We start from the raw sequence: 19,233 nt of genomic DNA, 5'->3' as shown, positions 1-19,233 counted from the left end.
TATCAGTGGTTTACTTTTGTGTTTATGTAAAGTTAGTTGTATACCTTCTGAACTGTTGCTCAAAAGTTCAGTTATTTTCATAATAATTTTTGTGTTTTTCTGTTTTTTTTCAGATGAAGAGGAAGAAGATGACGTAGTGACTCCTAAACCACCTATTGAACCTGAAGAAGAGAAAACTTTAAAGAAAGATGAAGAAAATGATAGTAAAGGTATCTTAAAGAATTAACTTTAAAAAATTTTGTTGATTCTTATTAAAATTTTTTTTGTTATTTATGTGTTAAAGTAGACTACAATGCTCTAAATGAAAGAGGTGAATCTGGTTGGAAAAAAATATGTGGCATTCATTGATCCAAACTGATAGTGAATTGACAGGATTTGACAGACGTAAATTAGACTGACTTCAGGAAAATACTTGTTTTCCAGCTCCCCCTCATGAGCTGACTGAAGAAGAAAAGCAACAAATCTTACACTCAGAGGAATTTTTAAGTTTCTTTGACCATTCTACAAGAATTGTAGAAAGAGCGCTTTCTGAGCAGATTAACATCTTCTTTGACTACAGTGGAAGAGATTTGGAAGACAAAGAAGGGTAATGTTTAATTGCTAAAATTATGGCTTTAGCAATGTTACTTTAAGGTTACTTAAATTACTTTCAGATCAAGAGTGAGAAGTTGTAACATGATCTTTTTTTGGATTTGGTTTTTTTCTGTAGAGAGATTCAAGCAGGTGCTAAACTGTCATTAAATCGACAATTTTTTGATGAACGTTGGTCAAAGCATCGTGTTGTTAGTTGTTTGGATTGGTCATCTCAGGTAAATTGTAACAAAATTGGTTACTCATTTTTAAATTAAAATTAACAAGAACTTTTAATTATGGAGACTTTGGGTAATTAAATCAGTGTGTGTCATTTAGAGTAATAATGGATGATGGTTCTGTTATTGTATTCATTTTATCTTAAATACTTTGGAAGAAAGGATTGGAAACATCATTTAATTTAAAACTCAAGATTGAATTTATGCCACAACCCAGGTTTACTAATTTCAGTTGCTCACCATATTCTTTGGTTAAAATTGCAATGTGTTTTAATAAAATGTTTTAATGTTAAAACACTTTAAATCACTAACTATACTAATTTAGAGTTTTACTAACACCCCAGTAATCGTAACTCTCGTGACACCTTTCTTGGGGAAATGTTAAGTATTTGTATTTTCAAAATAATTTGATAAAAATAGTTGAGTCACTAAGAGTGTGCAACATTTCTTATGCGTAGCAATTTTTTCCCCACTTGATTCTTGTGAGCAGTATCCAGAGCTACTCGTGGCTTCTTATAATAACAATGAAGATGCTCCTCATGAACCTGATGGTGTAGCCCTTGTATGGAATATGAAATACAAAAAAACTACCCCAGAATATGTGTTTCACTGCCAGGTAAGATGGTGTTTTAACAGTTTTCCCTAAGTTTAAGAATTCATTAATGAATTTAGACAAGTGCCTTTTTTCTTTTCTTGTCAACATAATGATTTCATTGGATTGGCATTTACTAAACCACCTCGTATTTGCAAACAGATGTTAACAGAAAACTGAAGACTTTTCAGTTCAACATGATCAGCCTTTTGTAGCTTTTCTGACATCTCTTATATAAGTTTAATCACACCTGAAGTCCTTTGCAGTTGTGATTTTCTGTTATTGTGATTGATTATATAAAAGGAATCTTTTATAAAATGTCTTCTCTACAGGGAGTTTCTCATGAACTTATTTGCTGAAAAAACAATTAGACGGTCGGCCCACTGAATTACTTATACATGGCCTGAGGAGTTGGAACTAGATAGTTTTAAATAGAAACATATGTTTGAAGTAGGAAACAGATGCAGATTTTTAAAGTGAGTTTAGTGGAAGGTTAGAATTTGCGAGCCTTTTCTAGTTGCATAAGTTATCTTTTAATAATCATAATTCTGAAAAAAATGCTTAACTGAGTCAAAACTAGCTTATACTCTGTTGTCAGGTTACTGTTAGAGCCAGTTGTCTTTTGATTTAATACTGTAATCAAACAAAATAATTTTTTTGCTTTCTTTATAAATTGTTTGAATACATTTATGTAAACAATCATTACATTTGACTTAAGCAAAAACTATTCTAAAGGTATATTTTTATATTCTGAAATAAAATGAAATTTTTAAACGAATTAATTTACTCTTTTTATAATCTCTAATACCTTACAATAAAAGGGAAAATGTTTGTGTGTAAATTTATTTTTATAACTTATCAGGCTTCTTCCATTTGAACCTTAAGTATAGAAATCTTACTTATTTACAGTCAGCTGTGATGTCTGCTACATTTGCAAAATTTCATCCAAATCTGGTTGTTGGTGGTACATATTCAGGCCAAATTGTGCTGTGGGATAACCGTAGCAATAAAAGAACTCCAGTGCAGAGAACTCCGCTGTCAGCTGCTGCACACACAGTAAGTAGTAAAGAGGTTATTTCCATTAGACTTCTGTGCTGCTTCACCATTAAATGCTTAGTAGTGTCCATCAGAGTAGTCTCAGAATGTGTTTCCTTTGATGTATGAATTCTTCATCACTTGGCCACCAAAAATGAAGGCCTTTTTTTGTATTTTTAGAAATCTGTTTTATTAAAAATTCATCTATCTTCTGAGACAAGCTTTTATTAATTAACAGAATAGCATCAAACTTCACATTAAAAATACCATGAAGATATGAGACTGTTTTGATGTGAAACGGAATACCTGTGATTTTAGTGTAAATATGGTTCCATCTTTTTGGCAAAATAATCTCAGAAAATGTCTTTTAACATCTCTTTAGCATCCAGTATATTGTGTAAATGTTGTTGGAACACAAAATGCTCACAATCTGATTAGCATATCTACTGATGGAAAAATTTGTTCATGGAGTCTGGACATGCTTTCCCATCCACAGGTAGGTTAAACTTGGAAAACTGAAATTTTGAGACAAATGTTATTCTTTAAGTCCATGTAAATCCCAGCTTATGTTTTTTCATAAATGTTTTATAATAGTATTATGATAACAGCTTATAAATCTAACCTGTTATAGTTTGTCATGAGATACTTTATTTTCAAACCTACTTCATTTAATCAAAGTAAATTTGTATAAGTATTATAATAAAAGAATTGTTTATAAACCAATTAAAACTAGAAATGTTTCTTAGAAAATTAAAAGTTGCAAACTTAGAAAATAATTTCCTCAATTTTTTCTACATAGGATAGCATGGAATTGGTTCATAAACAGTCAAAGGCAGTAGCTGTGACATCTATGTCCTTCCCTGTTGGAGATGTCAACAACTTTGTTGTTGGGAGTGAAGAAGGTTCGGTGTACACAGCATGCCGCCATGGCAGGTAAATCTAAACTGGAATTTGCAATTATTTAAATTTCTTCCTTTAATAGTCTCATTAAAACAAATTGCCCCTTGTTTAAGTAGAAATTTGTCATAGAGCCACTCATTATTTTTGACAAATTGTATTTGAGTTCAGGTATATAAAATTAAAACTTAAATACTTTTTAAAATAAAAGGTTATTTTGGATCATGATATGTTCTGGATCTTATGGGTTGTGGTGTGCTGTGGTTTTGTATGTATGCATGTACTCACAGAAGTTAGTGGTAGGAAGTAGCTTTCAGCAGTTGCAAATATAATATGCACATGCCACATACTGACCCTTAAAGTTGTAAATAAGATTTTCAGCCGTTTTTCCATTTTGATTTATTTGGACTTTGAGCTTTAGTTCATCTTCCTGATAATTGTGTAGTAATGTCACGTACACATTTTAAATTGACTAGTATTTCTCCTGCTGTTCAATCTGTTTTGAAATTGTCTAGCTGTACCTTATCAATTGCTTCCTTAAAAAAGAAAAATGGAGTGTCCAGATTTCATCTCAAATACAGATCACCTTCACTTCAAAGCTTTTGATATAAAAATAGTAGCCCAGATTTTCTCTCTTACGTATAGCCTCCCTTTGTCTCTATTCCATCACCTCAGATAATTGGACTTGTGAGTTGTATTGTCAACAAGCATGTTTATAGTTCAAACTGTACTTACTGTTTTAGTAGTGTTATCAAATCTGGATTGAGTAACACTCAACATAAGTTACTCTGATGTGTTATGAGCAGAGTTAGGTTGGTTGAAATTATGTAAAAATCTGATATATAATCCTTAATAAGATGTATTTATAAGCAGTTTACTTCCAAGAGATTTTCCTAATATTTTCACTTTTATGAAATAGCAAAGCTGGAATCAGTGAGATGTTTGAGGGACATCAAGGACCAATTACTGGTATCCATTGTCATGCAGCTGTTGGAGCAGTGGACTTCTCACATCTTTTTGTCACTTCGTCATTTGACTGGACAGTAAAACTTTGGACAACTAAGGTATCTAAAAACACCAGATGGCTGCTCATTTCCTTGGGTTTCTGACACAAGGTGGTGCTCTAATACTACACAGGAAAGGCGAAAAGCTTTCTAATAGCTTAGAATGATTCATTGATAGATCAAACCTGCTAAGAAGTTATACTGAACATGAGTGAGCCACTGGATGTTGTAGTTTTCATAAAAGTGTGCTGACAAATATGTTAACCCCACGTAACCAAAGACCAGTCTTCCCATTTCAGGCTCTTAAAGCACAGAACTGTTTACTCTGAATTGAGTTCGGGAAAAAGCACCTGAGTATCTCTCATAGCACCTTACATAGCTGTGTATAGCCCAGCACAAAAGCCATACATTTGCTCTTGGAAGAGCTTTTAGAGGCTGCAGTGGCTCCCGGAGCTGCTGGAAGATGGAGAAAAGACAGATAATGGATGTACAATAAGTCCTATACAATAAGGCTATAATAACAAACTTAAATCATTAAGGAAATATTGTTAAAGGCAGGGATGAATATATATTTTTGTTTTCCATAATAAAAAAATTAGTTTTTTTTTTGCTTTTAATTAGCTTCAGTTATTTGAAAAACCTACTATGTTATAAAGTGATTCCTGATCCTCTAGCATTCCAGATAAATGTGACATTGCCCTGCTCCAGTGAAAGTCTCAAGGCAAATCCAAGTAGGGAATGTTACTTCTTGTGATAGGCCTTATAGTTTCATTTGACCCCATATTAAATTTAAGAAGCCTTGACTTTTCTGTCTGGCTTTTCTGCAGTATTACATTGTAGTTGGCAAAGCTGCATAATCAAAATATCAGATTCTATTTAAATGAAGTTAAATTTTAAGCTGTATTTTTTCATGTTTCTATTTGCCTTACTCTAAATGTTGACTTTTTGAATAGATTACCATGAGACAGAGTTTAGAAACCTTATTTGGTTCTTCAGCTTCTTTGAGGAAACCTAGTGGTCTTAAGAGATGTTCTTTACTGTTAGAGTGAACTCATATTTATATATCAAAGGTTGGCCTCAGAAATCTGGGATGGACTTACTGTCCACTCTTGTTCTTTCATGATGCTTTCTTTCAATGTAATATGAAGTGAGTTAGAAAACTTTGCCTCTAAAAGCTTGCCTTTTAAATTTGAGCATTTTCATGTTTGGCATTAGTGAGCATAAAAATAGCACTTAAGGCTAATGAAGGAAATATATAGAAAAGGGCTTAACACAGTGTCTAACATGTAATAGGCACTTAGCAATGTTCACTTCCTCTTTCATGGGGATCAGACAGAGCCCTGAATGCATTTAATCAATCATCTGTTTTCTTTCTTGGATTGTTCTTGAATTTTTGTTTTTTTTAATGAGAGTTTTCAGTGGAAAAGTATAGAAGAAGATTCTTACAACCATAAGCAAAGAAACGTATAATCTAGCTCGTAAAACCAAAGCAAGGTGTAGAATAGGAGAGATGAAGCCAACTATTTCTGCATAGGCTGCAGGTAACCATACAAGTAGCTATATTTCTTGATGTGCTTTCACCTTGGTAGTCCTTTATATAGACACGGAAGACATCTTTGTTAGGTTGTTGGCCAACTTCCTTTTTCAGTAATTGAAAAGAATCTTTTATAAATTTGTAGATTTATTTTAATATCTCAGGGCTTCAGTTGCCAGTCTTTAGCTTTAAATTTGAGGCTTCCATCCTTGCATATATTACCAGCAGGATTGGAAAGTGAAGAATTCCTCTTCATTGCCTAAACAAGAACAGAACTTATGTCTGTGATAGCAGACTGATTGATGCTTGCTTTTGTGGTACTCACACAGCTGGTTGATTGGTGGTTGGTATTTTTTGTTCTGGTATTTTGCTGTATTTCAACATAGAACTGCCTTCTGAATAAGAATGACAGGAAGGCATATCTCTTTCTTTGCTAATTGAGCTAGGCATTGCTTCCCTCTGTGTGCTTCATTTATTCATTCAACTGTGATACGTGTGTCTCCTCCCTCCACACATACACATGTACATACCTCTCCAGTGTTAGTGGCCAAAGGATGAGCCAACAGAGAACAGAGTGTTTTTATACATGTTTACGGGCCCTCTAAAACTTTATCAGAAGATTATCTTTTATTCTAACTTTTCTGCACACAAGTAATTCTCTATGAAGGCTAGAACAGCAACAATCTGCTGAGTAAATATTTTTTTATTCGGTTATATCATGGCTCCCAGTGTCACTGTTTTGATCTTGGATTTATACTTCATGGTACTTGTGTTGCTGGTATTTATTTCTACCCTGCCAAAAAACTTGATAGAGTCTCTGTGCTCTCCAACACAATGGTTATGAATAATAGGCAGGTGATTTTTTTTTTTTTTTAGTTTTTTTTTTGATAGTTTGTGGGGTTTTTTTTGTCTTATTTATTTATTTATTTTTTTGAAGTTTATTTGAGGGAGAGCTGGGGGGGGCGGGGTGGGGCAGAAGGAGAGTAGGAAGAGAGAATCTCCAGCAGACTCCTGCTAAGCCTGGAGCCCAACACGGGGCTTGATCTCATGACCCTGAGATTATGACCTGAGCTGAAACCAAGAGTCAGTCTTTTAACTGACTGAGCCATGCAGGCACCTCAGTAGGCAATCTCTTTAGAAACATTGTTCCAATTCCATTTTAAGCTTTTTAAATCAGTATCTTCACATTCGTGAATTTAACAGACTTTAAATGTTTTTCTTTTTGGCCTCTACTTTTTTAAGGGTTTTCTGACTCACGGGATTGAGCCCCCGTAAACTAGAAGGAACGAGTTACTAAAAATTGTTGTATCTTTGTATCCTTTAAGATCTGGCTCTGCCCTAATAGCAAAACAAGATTTCTCCTTTTTCAGAAAGGGGAACCCTCCTACACTGTTGGTGGGAATGCAAGCTGATGCAGCCACTCTGGAAAACAGTATGGAGGTTCCTCAAAAAGTTGAAAATAGAGCTACCTTACGACCCAGCAATTGCAGTACTGGGTATTTACCCCAAAGATACAAAATGTAGGGATCTGAAGGGGCATGTGCACCCCAATGTTTATAGCAGCAATGTCCACGATAGCCAAACTATGCAAAGAGCCTAGATGTCCATTGAGAGATGAATGGATAAAGAAGATGTGGTGTATATATATATATACAATGGAATATTATGCAGCGATCAAAAAAATATGAAATCTTGCCATTGCAACGACGTGAATGGAACTAGAGGGTATTATGCTAAGTGAAATAAGTCAATCAGAGAAAGACAATTATCATATGATCTCACTGATATGTGGAATTTGAGAAGGCAGAGGATCATAGGGGAAGAGAGGAAAAAATGAAACAAGACAAAACCAGAGAGGGAAACAAACCATAAGAGACTCTTAATCTCAGAAAACAGAGGGTTGCTGGAGTGGAGGGGGGCGGGAGGGATGGAGTGGCTGGGTGATGGACATTGGGGAGGGTATGTGCTATGGTGAGCACTGTGAATTGTGTAAGACTGATGAATCATAGACCTGTACCTCTGAAACAAATAATACATTATATGTTAATAAAAATAATTAATTTAAAAAAATAAAACTGCCAGCAATATTCTTCACAGGTGCAAAAAAAAAAAAAAAAAATCCTCCTTTTTCTCCCTTTTTATAAGTCCTCTAAAAATATCCCAGAAATCTCAATTTGACACTGCCTCAAATTTAAAGTAATCTACTTCTGTAGTCAGCATCTACTTTTTGCCTAGTCAGGAATTTATAATGCAGTGACAGAGTTCTGGGTCATCAAATTGTTTTCATGACTTTTTTAAAACTCAGTTATTTTTAGTAAAGAATATAAACAGAGGTAGAGGATTTTCCACATTTTGGTAAAGTTTATACCAACCAAGACATGGCTTCTAATATATTTGGAAGACACTATTACCTTTCAAAATGCCAAATTTGAAAATTCACAACAGAAGTACTTTGGCAGCCCTGAAAAACGGTAGGAAGAATGCGTGAGGAGTGAAACTACTGGAAGGTAACCAGAGGATTCTGTAAGAACTTGATTAGGGGTAGACCTGGTAAATTAGCTTGATGTCCTACCACATTTAACCATACTTGTTACAAATTACTTTGTAATAGAATTGTTTAATTGGGACCAATATATTTTCATGTATGTACAGTATATTCTAGTCTCAGAACAAATGCCTGTCAGGACTCTATTTACCATTAAGTGTTGAGGTTAAAATCATTAATGGGGTAATTTCTTAGAGTAGGTGGTTTTCAGACTTCAGTAGTCCATATACACCTTAAATTTTTTCACAATCTCTGATGTCTTAAATCCTCTTTTATATTTTAATAGCTTCATTATTTAACTCTCAGAGAACACCAGCATTTAAAACAGGGTTAAAGAGATTCTCCTAATGCTTGGAATAGCAACTGTGCACGTACTAGACAAGTTCAAATGAAAAAATGCTTCGAATTTGGAGTGTTTCTTGGGGAAGGCTGGGACCCGGTCCTCCATGTTAGCATTTACTATAGTGACCTGCTGCTGGCCAGTATCCAGACTGTTCTTTGTATATTCGGAAACTTAGTCTTGTCAGTCTACTAGAGTGATTAGCTAGGGAGTGCTGACTGGAACTAAAGGCTTCTAAAACACTGATATGGAGAGGGTCAATTTATTAATTTAACAATGAGAAACAACTGCCAGAAGACCCAGATACTCATGCTGGCCTGACCAGCTCATTGTTTCCCTGTAGACAACCCACGTGGGAAGCCAAATTATAATCAGAAGATTGCTTGGTGAGCAAGGAATTGGAACAAAAGAAGTTTTCTAATTTGAATGTTAATGATATCAAGCAAAGATAGTGTGATTCATTCATTTTCACATGGAGATAGCCTTGCCATGGGTGGTAATTCTTAGAATCCATTGGCTGAGACTCTCTCCTGGACAATGCTTGAATTGAGTACTGTCTTCATTTTTCTTTTAAGACTCTGCTTCTTTGTATTTCCATTGCTTTTAATAGAAACATTCCTTCTCAAAAAGTTCATATCTTCAGTCAGGTTATATAGGAAGATATTTTTGACCTTGGAATTACTTCTTTTTAAAGAGATTCTGTTGGGGTGCCTGGGTGGCTCAGTTGGTTAAGCATCTCTCAGGTCATGATCCCAGGGTCCTGGGATCTATCCCCGAGTCGGGCTCTTCGCTCAGCGGAGAGCCTGCTTCTCCCTCTCCCTCTGCTGCTCCACCTGCTTGTGCTCTCTACCCCCACCCAAAATAAAATCTTTTTAAAAAAAGACATAAATAAGTTTAATCTAATTTGCATACAACTTGTTTCATATTTTATAAAAATGGAATCATAATATTTACTTATTTGTGGCTGGCTGCTTTTGCTTATTAAACTTATGCTTGTGAGATTCATTCATATTGTTGAGTAGAGCTGTAGATTGTTCTCTCGGTTGTATACTATTCCATTATGTAAGTATATCACAATTTATCCATTCTACTGCTGATAGTATTTGGGTTGATTCCAGTTTGGGGCTGTTATGAATAGTGCTGCTACTAGCATTGTTTATACTTCTATAAAGTTTACCCTCTGGGGCGCCTGGGTGGCTCAGTCGTTAAGCGTCTGCCTTCAGGCTCAGGTCATGATCCCAGGGTCCTGGGATCGAGCCCCGCACTGGGCTCCCTGCTCAGCGGGAAGCCTGCTTCTCCCTCTCCCACTCCCGCTGCTTGTGTTCCTTCTCTCGCTGTGTCTGTCTCTGTCAAATAAATAAATAAAATGTTTAAAAAAAAGAAAAAGAAAAGTTTACCCTCATGAATCACTTGTAGATGTCTTTTTGATGGACATAAGCACTCATTTCTATTGGGCATATATCTAGGAGTGAAATACTTGGCCATAAGATATGCCTACATTCTGCTTTAGTAGATATTGCCAAACAATTTTCCAAAATGGTTTTACCAGTTTGTAATCCACTGGTAGCATATGAAATCTCCCTTTGTTCTGCAGCCTTCTCAACACTTGATATTTTCTACCTTTTTTTCATTTTAATAATTCTGATAGGTGTAGTTGCATTGCATTGTGGTTTTATTTTGCATAACCTTGAGACTAATGAGGTCAAACACCTCTCATGTGTTTTTTGACCATTTTGTGACATTCTTGTTCAAATCTTTTACCCATTTTTCTGTTGATAACTCCTTCTTTAGAAAATTATGTAGGCCAATATATATGCTTACAGAGTTGAGCATGTGAACATGATTTTGATTTTGAACAACTGTTTTAAGTCCTTGATTGGAGACCATAAAATTGTCTAAAAATGGGATGTTCTTGAGGAAGTACACTATCACCTCAGGAATAATACACCTTAGCATGGTGGCTCTTAATCATGGTGTGCATCAGAATCACTAGTGCAGCAACAGCAGAAACACTGATGAATTGTCTGATGGGGGTGGCTGCATGTGGAATTTAAAAAGCTCTACAGATGAATGTGATACCCATCCTATGTTGAAAACCACTACTTCAGAGTGAGACTTCATTTGGCATTGTTGCCAAAGAGAGTTATAGAAAGTAGTGATCTTGAGAGGGAAAAAAACCTCTTAGTTTCAGTTTCTAGCTTACTTTTAAGTTTTGTGAAAAATTTCTTAATTACAAGCAAACATTTTTGGCTATTAAGCCATGCTCTTGACATTTACTATAATATCTGAATGAAAATTTTAAATATTTTTAAACTCTTTTATGAAAAATTCCAAGTAGATACAAAATCAAAGAGAAGAGTATAATGAAGCCATGGTACCCAATACCTAGCTTCCATGGTTATCAACACATGACCTGTCTTGTTTGAGACAGTTCATGTACATTCCCTCCCTACCCCTGGATTTTATTTTATTTTATTTTTTAAAGATTTTTTTTTTAATTTATTTGACAGAGAACACAAGCAGGGGGAGTGGGAGAGGGAGAAGCAGGCTCCCCGCCGAGCAGGGAGCCCGATGTGGGGCTCGATCCCAGGACCCTGGGATCATGACCTGAGCTGAAGGCAGATGCTTAACGACTGAGCCACCCAGGCGCCCCTCTACCCCTGGATTTTAAAGCAAACCCAGACATGTTATGTCATCTACAAATATTCAGTATGTATCTCTAAAAAATAAAGTCTTTTTTTTTTTTTTTAAAGATTTTATTTATTTTTTTGATAGAGACACAGTGAGAGAGGGAACACAAGCAGGGGGAGTGGGAGAGGGAGAAGCAGGCTTCCCGCAGAGCAGGGAGCCCAATGCGGGGCTCGATCCCAGGACCCTGGGATCATGACCTGAGCCGAAGGCAGATGCTTAACCGACTGAGCCACTCAGGCACCCCTCTAAAAAATAAAGTCTTAAAAAATAGCTATGATACTCTATATTACACCCCCCAAAATAAACAGTGATTTCTTAGTTTCATTAAATAGCCAGTCAATGTTCAATTTAAATTTTTTTTTTTTACTATTTATTTGTTTGACCAAGATCCAAATGAGGTCCATATATTTGCAATTGACACATCTTTTGAATTCCTCTCTTAAGATAGGGCTTCCTTCCCTCTCTTCTTGCTTCGTTGTTGAAGAAGAAACCAGGTTGGTTGTCCTGTTAAGAGTTCCTCACAGTCTAGATTTTGCATTCTTACTGTATTGTTCATACTGCTGTGTATAGTTGTAGATTGTTTATACTTCTGTAAAGAAGAGTTTACCCTCATGAATCACTTGGTATCTCCCTGTCCTTATGTTGTTGTCTCCTCAGTTTTTTTGGTCATCTGAAGCTCATTTTGCAGTAGCGTGCTTGTGGATGCATTATTCTCATATTCACAAGAGCCTATTGGGTTACAGAGGTCAGTTTGGCTGTATATAAAATCCATGACTTATGCTGGTTTTTTTTATTACCTTAAATATATTATTCTGTCGTCTTCTGGCAAAAAGCATTGTTGTCAGAAAGTCTGATGACAATCTGATTTTTTTTTCCTTAATTGTGACCTGGTCTTACAAAACCTGGGTGATCAAATTTTTTTTCTTTTTCTTTCTTTTTAAAGATTTTATTTATTTGTCAGAGCACAAGCAGGGGGAGCAGCAGGCAGAGGGAGAAACAGGCTCCCCGCTGAGCAGGGAGCCCAATGCGGGACTCGATCCCAGGATGCTGGGATCATGACCTGAGCTGAAGGCAGACGCTCAACCGACTGAGCCACGCAGGCGTCCCTTTTTCTTTTTCTTTAAAGGGTTGATTGTCCTAGATGCACAGGATACTCTTAAATATTTAGTTTCAAGCTGTCTTTTATTTTAGGAGAATTCTCTTACTATTTTTTGTATTCTATAGTATTGCTTTGGTTTTCTTCTTTAGGGGCTGCCTTTATAGGTATATCTTTGTTAATTTCTGTCTATCACTTTATGTCTTTTTTAAAAATAACTGTTATTGAGATATAATTCATACACTATAAAATTCACCCTTTTAAAGTGTACAGTTCTTAGATTCACAGAGATACGCACTATCATCACTGTCTAATTTTAGAACATTTTCAAATTTCAGAAAGAAACCTTAAGTCCATTAGCAGTCACTCGTCCTTTCCCTCCACCCAGCTCCTGGAAATGACCTACTTTCTGTTTCTATGGAACTTCCTGTTATAGACATTTCATGGCATCACAAAATGTGACTGGCTTCTTTCACTTTGCATATTTTCAAGGTTCATCCATGTGTGGCATGTATCAGTACTTCATTCCTTTTATGGCCAAATACTATCCCATTATATGGATATACCACTTTTTGTTTATCCATTCATTAGTTAATGAATGTTTAGATTGTTTACCCTTTTGGGCTGTTGTGAATAATGCTGCTGTGAACACTCATGTACATTTTTGTTGTGTATATATGTTTTCATTTCTCTTGGGTATATACCTAGGAGTGGAATTGTTGGGTCATATGTTAACTGTAATTAGCATTTGAGTAACTTTTTCGAAACAGCTGCACCAATTTACATTTCCATCAGCATGTATGAGGGTTCTGATTTCTCACCTCCTCACCAACACTTGCTATTATCTGTCCTTTTTATTATAGACATCCTAGTGTGTGAAATGATATCTCCTTGTGGTTTCAATTTGTATTTCCCTGATGGATAATGATGTTGAATATCTTTTCAAATGATTATTTGCTGTTTGTGGATCTCCTTTAGAGAAATGTTTGTTCAAATTCTTTGCCCAATTTTTTGATTAGCTTATTTTCCTTTTTTAATAAATGAGTTGTAAGTGTTCTAGATATAAATCACTTATCAAATGATTTCCAGGTATTTTCTTCCATTGTATAGGTTGTCTTTTCACTTTCTTGAAGGTATTGTTTGAAGCACAAGAGTATTTAATTTTGATATGGCCCAATTTATTGACTTTTTCTTTTGTTGCTTGTGCTTTGGGTTTCATATCTAAGAAACCATTGGCAAATCCTAGCTCACAACAACTTACTCCTATGCTTCCTCCTAAGAGTTATACTTTTTACCTCTTTATTTAGTTTTGTGATACATTTTGAGTTATTTTTCTTTTTTGTTTGTATTTTAATCCCAGTTAGTTAACATATAGTGTTATATTAACATACAGTGTTATATTAGTTTCAGGTGTATGATATAGTGAATCAGCAATTCCATACATCACCTGGTGCTCATCACAATTGCACTCCTTAATCCCCATCACCTGTTTAACCCATCTCCCCCATGTACCTTTCCTATAGTAACCATTAGTTTGTTTTCTATAGTTAAGAGTCTGTTTCTTGGTTTGTCTCTTTTTTTTCTTCCCTTTGTTTCTTAAATTGCACATATGAGTGAAATCATATGGTATTTGCCTTTTTCTGACTCACTGATTTTGCTTAGTATTATACTCTCTAACTCCACCCATGTCATTGCAAATGGTAAAATTTCATTCTTTTTTATGGCTGAATAATATTTGTGTGTGTGTGTGTGTCTATCCATTAGTTGATGGACGCTTGAGCTGCTTCCATATTTTGGCTATTGTAAATATGCTGCTATAAACATAGGGGTGCATATATCTCTTTGAATTCGTGTTTTTGTATTCTTTGGGTAAATACCAGTAGTGTCATTGCTGGGTCATAGGGTTACCTCTGTTTTTAACTTTTTGAAGAACCTTCATACCATTTTCCACAGTGGCTGTGCCAGTTTGCATTCCTGCCAACGGTGCAAGAGGTTTCCTTTTTCTCCACATCCTCGCCAACACCTGTTTCTTGTGTTGTTGATTTTAGCCATTCTGACAGGTGTGAGGTGATATCTCATTTTTTTTTTTTTTTTTTAAAGATTTTATTCATTGATTTGAGAGACAGAGAGAGCACAAACAGAGGGAGGGGCGCATAATCAGACTCCCCACTGAGTGAGGAGCCCAATGCGGGGCTCAATCCCAGGACCCTGAGATCATGATCCAAGCTGAAGGCAACCGCCTAACTGACTGAGCCACCCAGGTGGCCCTCACTGTAGTTTTGATTTGCATTTCCCTGATGATAAGTCATCATGAGCATCTTTTCATGTGTCTGTTGGCCATCTGGACATCTTCTTTGGAGAAATGTCTGTTCATGTTTTCTGCATTTTTAAATTGGATTATTTGCTTTTTGGTGTTGAGTTGTATAAGTTCTTTATATATTTTGGATACTAACCCTTTGTTAAATATGTCATTTGCAAATATCTTCTCCCATTCCATAGGTTGCCTTTTTTTTTTTTTTAAGATTTTATTTATTTTTTGACAGAGAGAGAGACAGTGAGAGAGGGAACACAAGCAAGGGGAGTGGGTGAGGGAGAAGCAGGCTTCCCACGGAGCAGGGAGCCCAATGTGGGGCTCGATCCCAGGACCCTGGGATCATGACCTGAGCCGAAGGCAGACGCTTAATGACTGAGCAACCCAGGCACCCCATCCATAGGTTGCTTTTTAGTTTTGTTTATTGTTTCCTTCACTGTGAAGAAGATTTTTATTTTGATGTAGTCCCAATAGTTTATTTTTGCTTTTGTTTCCCTTGCCTCAGGAGACATACCTAGAAAAAAAGTTGCTACAGCTGATGTCAGAGAAGTTACTGCCTGTGCTCTCTTCTAGGATTTTTATGGTTTCAGGTCTCACATTTAGGTCTTTAATCCACTCTAATTTATTTTTGTGTATGGTGTGAGAAAGTGGTCCAGTTTCATTCTTTTGCACATATCTGACCAGTTTTCCCAGTGCCATTTGTTGAAGAGACTTTTTCCCATTGGATATTCTTTCTTGGTATGTTGCAGATTAATTGGCCATATAATTGTGGGTTTATTTTGGGTCTTCTGTTTTTGTTCCATTTATCTGTGTGTCTATTTTTGTGCCAGTGTCATACTGTTTTGGTGACTATAGCTTTGTAATATAACTTGAAGTCTGGAATGGTGATACCTCCATCTTTGCTTTTCTTTTTCAAAATATCTTTGGGTATTTGGGGTCTTTTGTGGTTCCATATAAATTTTACAGTTGTTTGTTCTAGTTCTGTGAAAAGTGCTGTATTTTGGTAGGGATTGCACTGAATGTGTGTAGGTTACTTTGGTTCAAATTATAGACATTTTAACAATATTTGTTCTTCCAATCCATGAGCATGGAATGTCTTTCCATTTCTTTGTCATCTTCAGTTTCATCAGTGTTTTATAGTTTTGGGGGTACAGGTCTTTCACCTCTTTGGTTAAGTTTATTCCTAGGTATCTTATTATTTTGGGTGCAATTGTAAATGGGATTGCTTTCTTAATTTCTCTTTGTGCTGCTTCATTATTGGTGTATAGAAATACAACAGATTTCTGTACATCAGTTTTGTATCCTGTGAATTTACTGAATTTACTGAATTTGTTTATCTCTTCTTGCAGTTTTTTGGTGGTCTTTCAGGTTTTCTATATACAGTATCATGTCATCTGCCATATAGTGGAAGTTTTACTTCTTCCTTACCAATTTGGATGCCTGTTATTTCTCTTTGTTGTCTGATTGCTGTGGCTAGGACTTCCAGTACATTTTGAGTTACTTTTTGTGTATGGTATGAGGAAGGAGGGGTTCATCTTCATTCTTGTGCATGTGCAAATCCATCTTGTCTACCATTCTTTTGATGAGGCTCTTCTGTTCTGTTCTCTGGCTGTCAGAAGCCCCAGGCCTTTCCACACTTCTTCCTGCACAGATGTTTGTACCATGTAGGTCTTGTTATTGGCAGAAGTTTGTTTCTACTCACTTACATTTGGAGCTTTGTCAACTGATTTTGTTGTACATATTGTCTTTGAATCTTTGGTTTTGCTATCCTCATTGCTTTGTTTGGGTTTATGGGTAGAGTTAGAGGAATTCAAAAAGTGAACTGCCATTGCTATCATCCTCCCAGCATCTTCTCATGGACAAATGTTTTTGAAGCACATTCTTTTCCTTTTTTAAAACAGTATGGTGTCTGCAAGTTAAAAAGAAACTGCAATCCAATAGTTGATTCTTAGTTTATAACTCCAGGTAATTCTGTAGTGAAACAAATAAGAGGAACTTTTTCTAGGCTGAGTTAAATATCATAAAATGTTATCCATACCTATTGAATGTGTGTTGTATTTTGACTATGCTAAGAATCAACTTTTCCCTTTCAGAATAACAAGCCTTTGTATTCATTTGAAGATAATTCAGACTATGTTTATGATGTTATGTGGTCACCCACCCACCCAGCCCTGTTTGCTTGTGTGGATGGCATGGGGAGGCTGGATTTGTGGAATCTCAATAATGACACAGAGGTGAGTAGGAAAATAACAAAAATTGCATTGAAAAATAGAAAATTGGAGATTTATTGAATAATTTGTGAAATTCCTTTTATCCCAAGGAATGTGAAAGGGCTTGGTGATTGTAGCTTCATCACAAAGAAACCAAATAAGCTTTGTACCCTTAATAATAAACACCATGCTGTGCAGTACTGAAGGGAGAAATAATGTTGCCAAGAGCACTGGGGCATTTCCTTTTACTTCTGAAAAGCACTATCATGTCTGTAATGTCCTGGCAAAGTCTCATTCATAAGGCAACTGGGATATTTTTCACTTGCAGGCTACAAAGCAGATAGTTTCAGACTGTTGAAGTATATTAACCTTAATTCTGAATTTCTAAATTATCTCTTAGCCTTGACAGAATTGTATTATCATCCATAAACATTAGTTTTAGCCTGACTTATTTAAATGAAAGAGAAATGCATTTTGATGACTTGTTCGATGAAGGATTGAAAACAGTGTTTATTGTTACTATAAAATGAATATAGAAACCACAAAATTTCCTAATTACTATGCTAAAATCACTTATTGGCAATGAAATTTAACTATAGCTATTACTTATTTTTAGGTATGTGCATTTTTACCAACTTAGGCTTAAAATGTTCCTTGAATTCTGTGTTGATATGAGGTGGTAAGAAGTAATGTTTTAGCAGTTCTGTCAGAAGCAGTTACTGAGGGGAAAATCTCTTGGTGCCTTACCCCACATCCCACTCTTTCCCACATTTCTTCATATTTCTGGTGGCAGCCATCCAAATCCCTCGAAGTAAAATAGTTGGTTATACAGGGCAAGGAAGTTACGGATTTGAAATGTAAGAGTAGTAAAGTGTGCTAACTCCTGGTTTAGTAGTTTGAAGAGGAACATTCAGATACTCCTAGGAAAAGGTATTAAGCCCTGACTAGATGGTTGGGCTTAATTATACTTTTATAGTTACCTCGAATGGTACCAATTGCATTTTTTTAGTTTGGGTTTTGGTGTTTGAGATTTGTGGTTACCCTTAAATTTAGGTCTTTCCTATAATCCTTAACTCAAAGAATATGTCTAAATTACAGTTTTTCTCTGTAACAGTTTTGGCATTCTAGGAGTTAAATTAGTCATCTGGGGATGACTAGTGTCAATTAAAAGGATTATTTTTAATCAGGTTTCAAAAATTTTATTGTGCTTCCAGTCTGAGTCAGACATTGGATGTTTGCTCTGTGTGTGGCAAATAAATTTCGTTTTCTTCAGCATGAGAGAAGTACAATCAGATTCCGGGGAAGTGGTGCCATTGTTTTGGTGCTATCATCCTACCCTGTTCCACAGTTTATGGGAATAAGAGCTTTGGAAAAACCCATACTGTACCTTCACTATGAACTGTTTCTAGGAACTGTGGATCAAATCACAGGTTTCAGCTGACAGAGTCACAAGCTACAAAAGTAATTTCTGTCCTCTAAAATTGAACCATAATCTGTTTATGAGGGCTTTTGAAATGTTTCTTTAAAATGGGGTTTTGGCCATCTGTTTTCAAACAGCTTGATTTCTTAAAAAAGTTAAAATAACAACAAAGAATCCTTTATTAAAGAGAAGATCTTTCAAAATGATGTATGTATGCAGTCATATGAGAATTTCTTATATAAGAACTTAAGTTATTTTCCCAAACCATTTTCAAGGATTGACTGTAATGTCATTCATAATGTATCACTGAACAGGAAGAAAGTTGGGAAAATTCTTTATCTATTTTCATCTTTGTTTTAAAAAACGTAGCCCGATTGGAGGAAAGAAGAGTTACTGTTTTACATGTTTATAGAAATCTTGATGAAACTTTTAACACTGCACTATATTTTAAATGACTTCAGGTGCCAACTGCCAGCATTTCTGTGGAGGGTAATCCTGCTCTTAATCGTGTAAGATGGACCCATTCTGGAAGAGAGATTGCTGTGGGTGATTCTGAAGGCCAGATTGTCATATATGACGTGGGAGAGGTATGGGGCTCACTGCCTATAATTTTGATACATCTGTTTAGCTTTCAGGGCATTGTAGTTACGGTATCTTTGTGGCTAAAACTAGTCTTCAAGGTTCATGAGTGGTATAAACCATATGGTTGTAAAGATAAAACTTTTTCCACGACAGAAGCAACTCCTAAG

The 19,233-nt window shown here is 35.7% G+C and overlaps 1 protein-coding gene across 13 annotated transcripts in view; it reads left to right on the top strand.

Annotated features, from left to right (window-relative positions):
* Positions 1–19,233, top strand: part of DYNC1I2 (dynein cytoplasmic 1 intermediate chain 2) — a 54,002-nt gene that overhangs the window by 31,800 nt on the left and 2,969 nt on the right. For all 13 annotated transcript variants that reach the window (XM_032408262.1, XM_032408217.1, XM_032408235.1 and 10 more), the window contains 10 exons: positions 114–209; positions 424–586; positions 710–809; positions 1,300–1,425; positions 2,311–2,457; positions 2,819–2,932; positions 3,236–3,369; positions 4,253–4,397; positions 16,948–17,088; positions 18,946–19,071. In XM_032408262.1, coding sequence (XP_032264153.1) covers positions 114–209; positions 424–586; positions 710–809; positions 1,300–1,425; positions 2,311–2,457; positions 2,819–2,932; positions 3,236–3,369; positions 4,253–4,397; positions 16,948–17,088; positions 18,946–19,071 — 1,292 coding nt within the window. The remainder of the gene's footprint in view (positions 1–113; positions 210–423; positions 587–709; positions 810–1,299; positions 1,426–2,310; positions 2,458–2,818; positions 2,933–3,235; positions 3,370–4,252; positions 4,398–16,947; positions 17,089–18,945; positions 19,072–19,233) is intronic.

Source organism: Phoca vitulina, unplaced genomic scaffold (genome assembly GCF_004348235.1).
Source record: "Phoca vitulina isolate PV1807 unplaced genomic scaffold, GSC_HSeal_1.0 scaffold1, whole genome shotgun sequence".
Lineage (NCBI taxonomy): Eukaryota > Metazoa > Chordata > Mammalia > Carnivora > Phocidae > Phoca > Phoca vitulina.
Note: the sequence above shows the minus strand (reverse complement) of the source record. Positions and strands in the feature narration are given on the sequence as shown.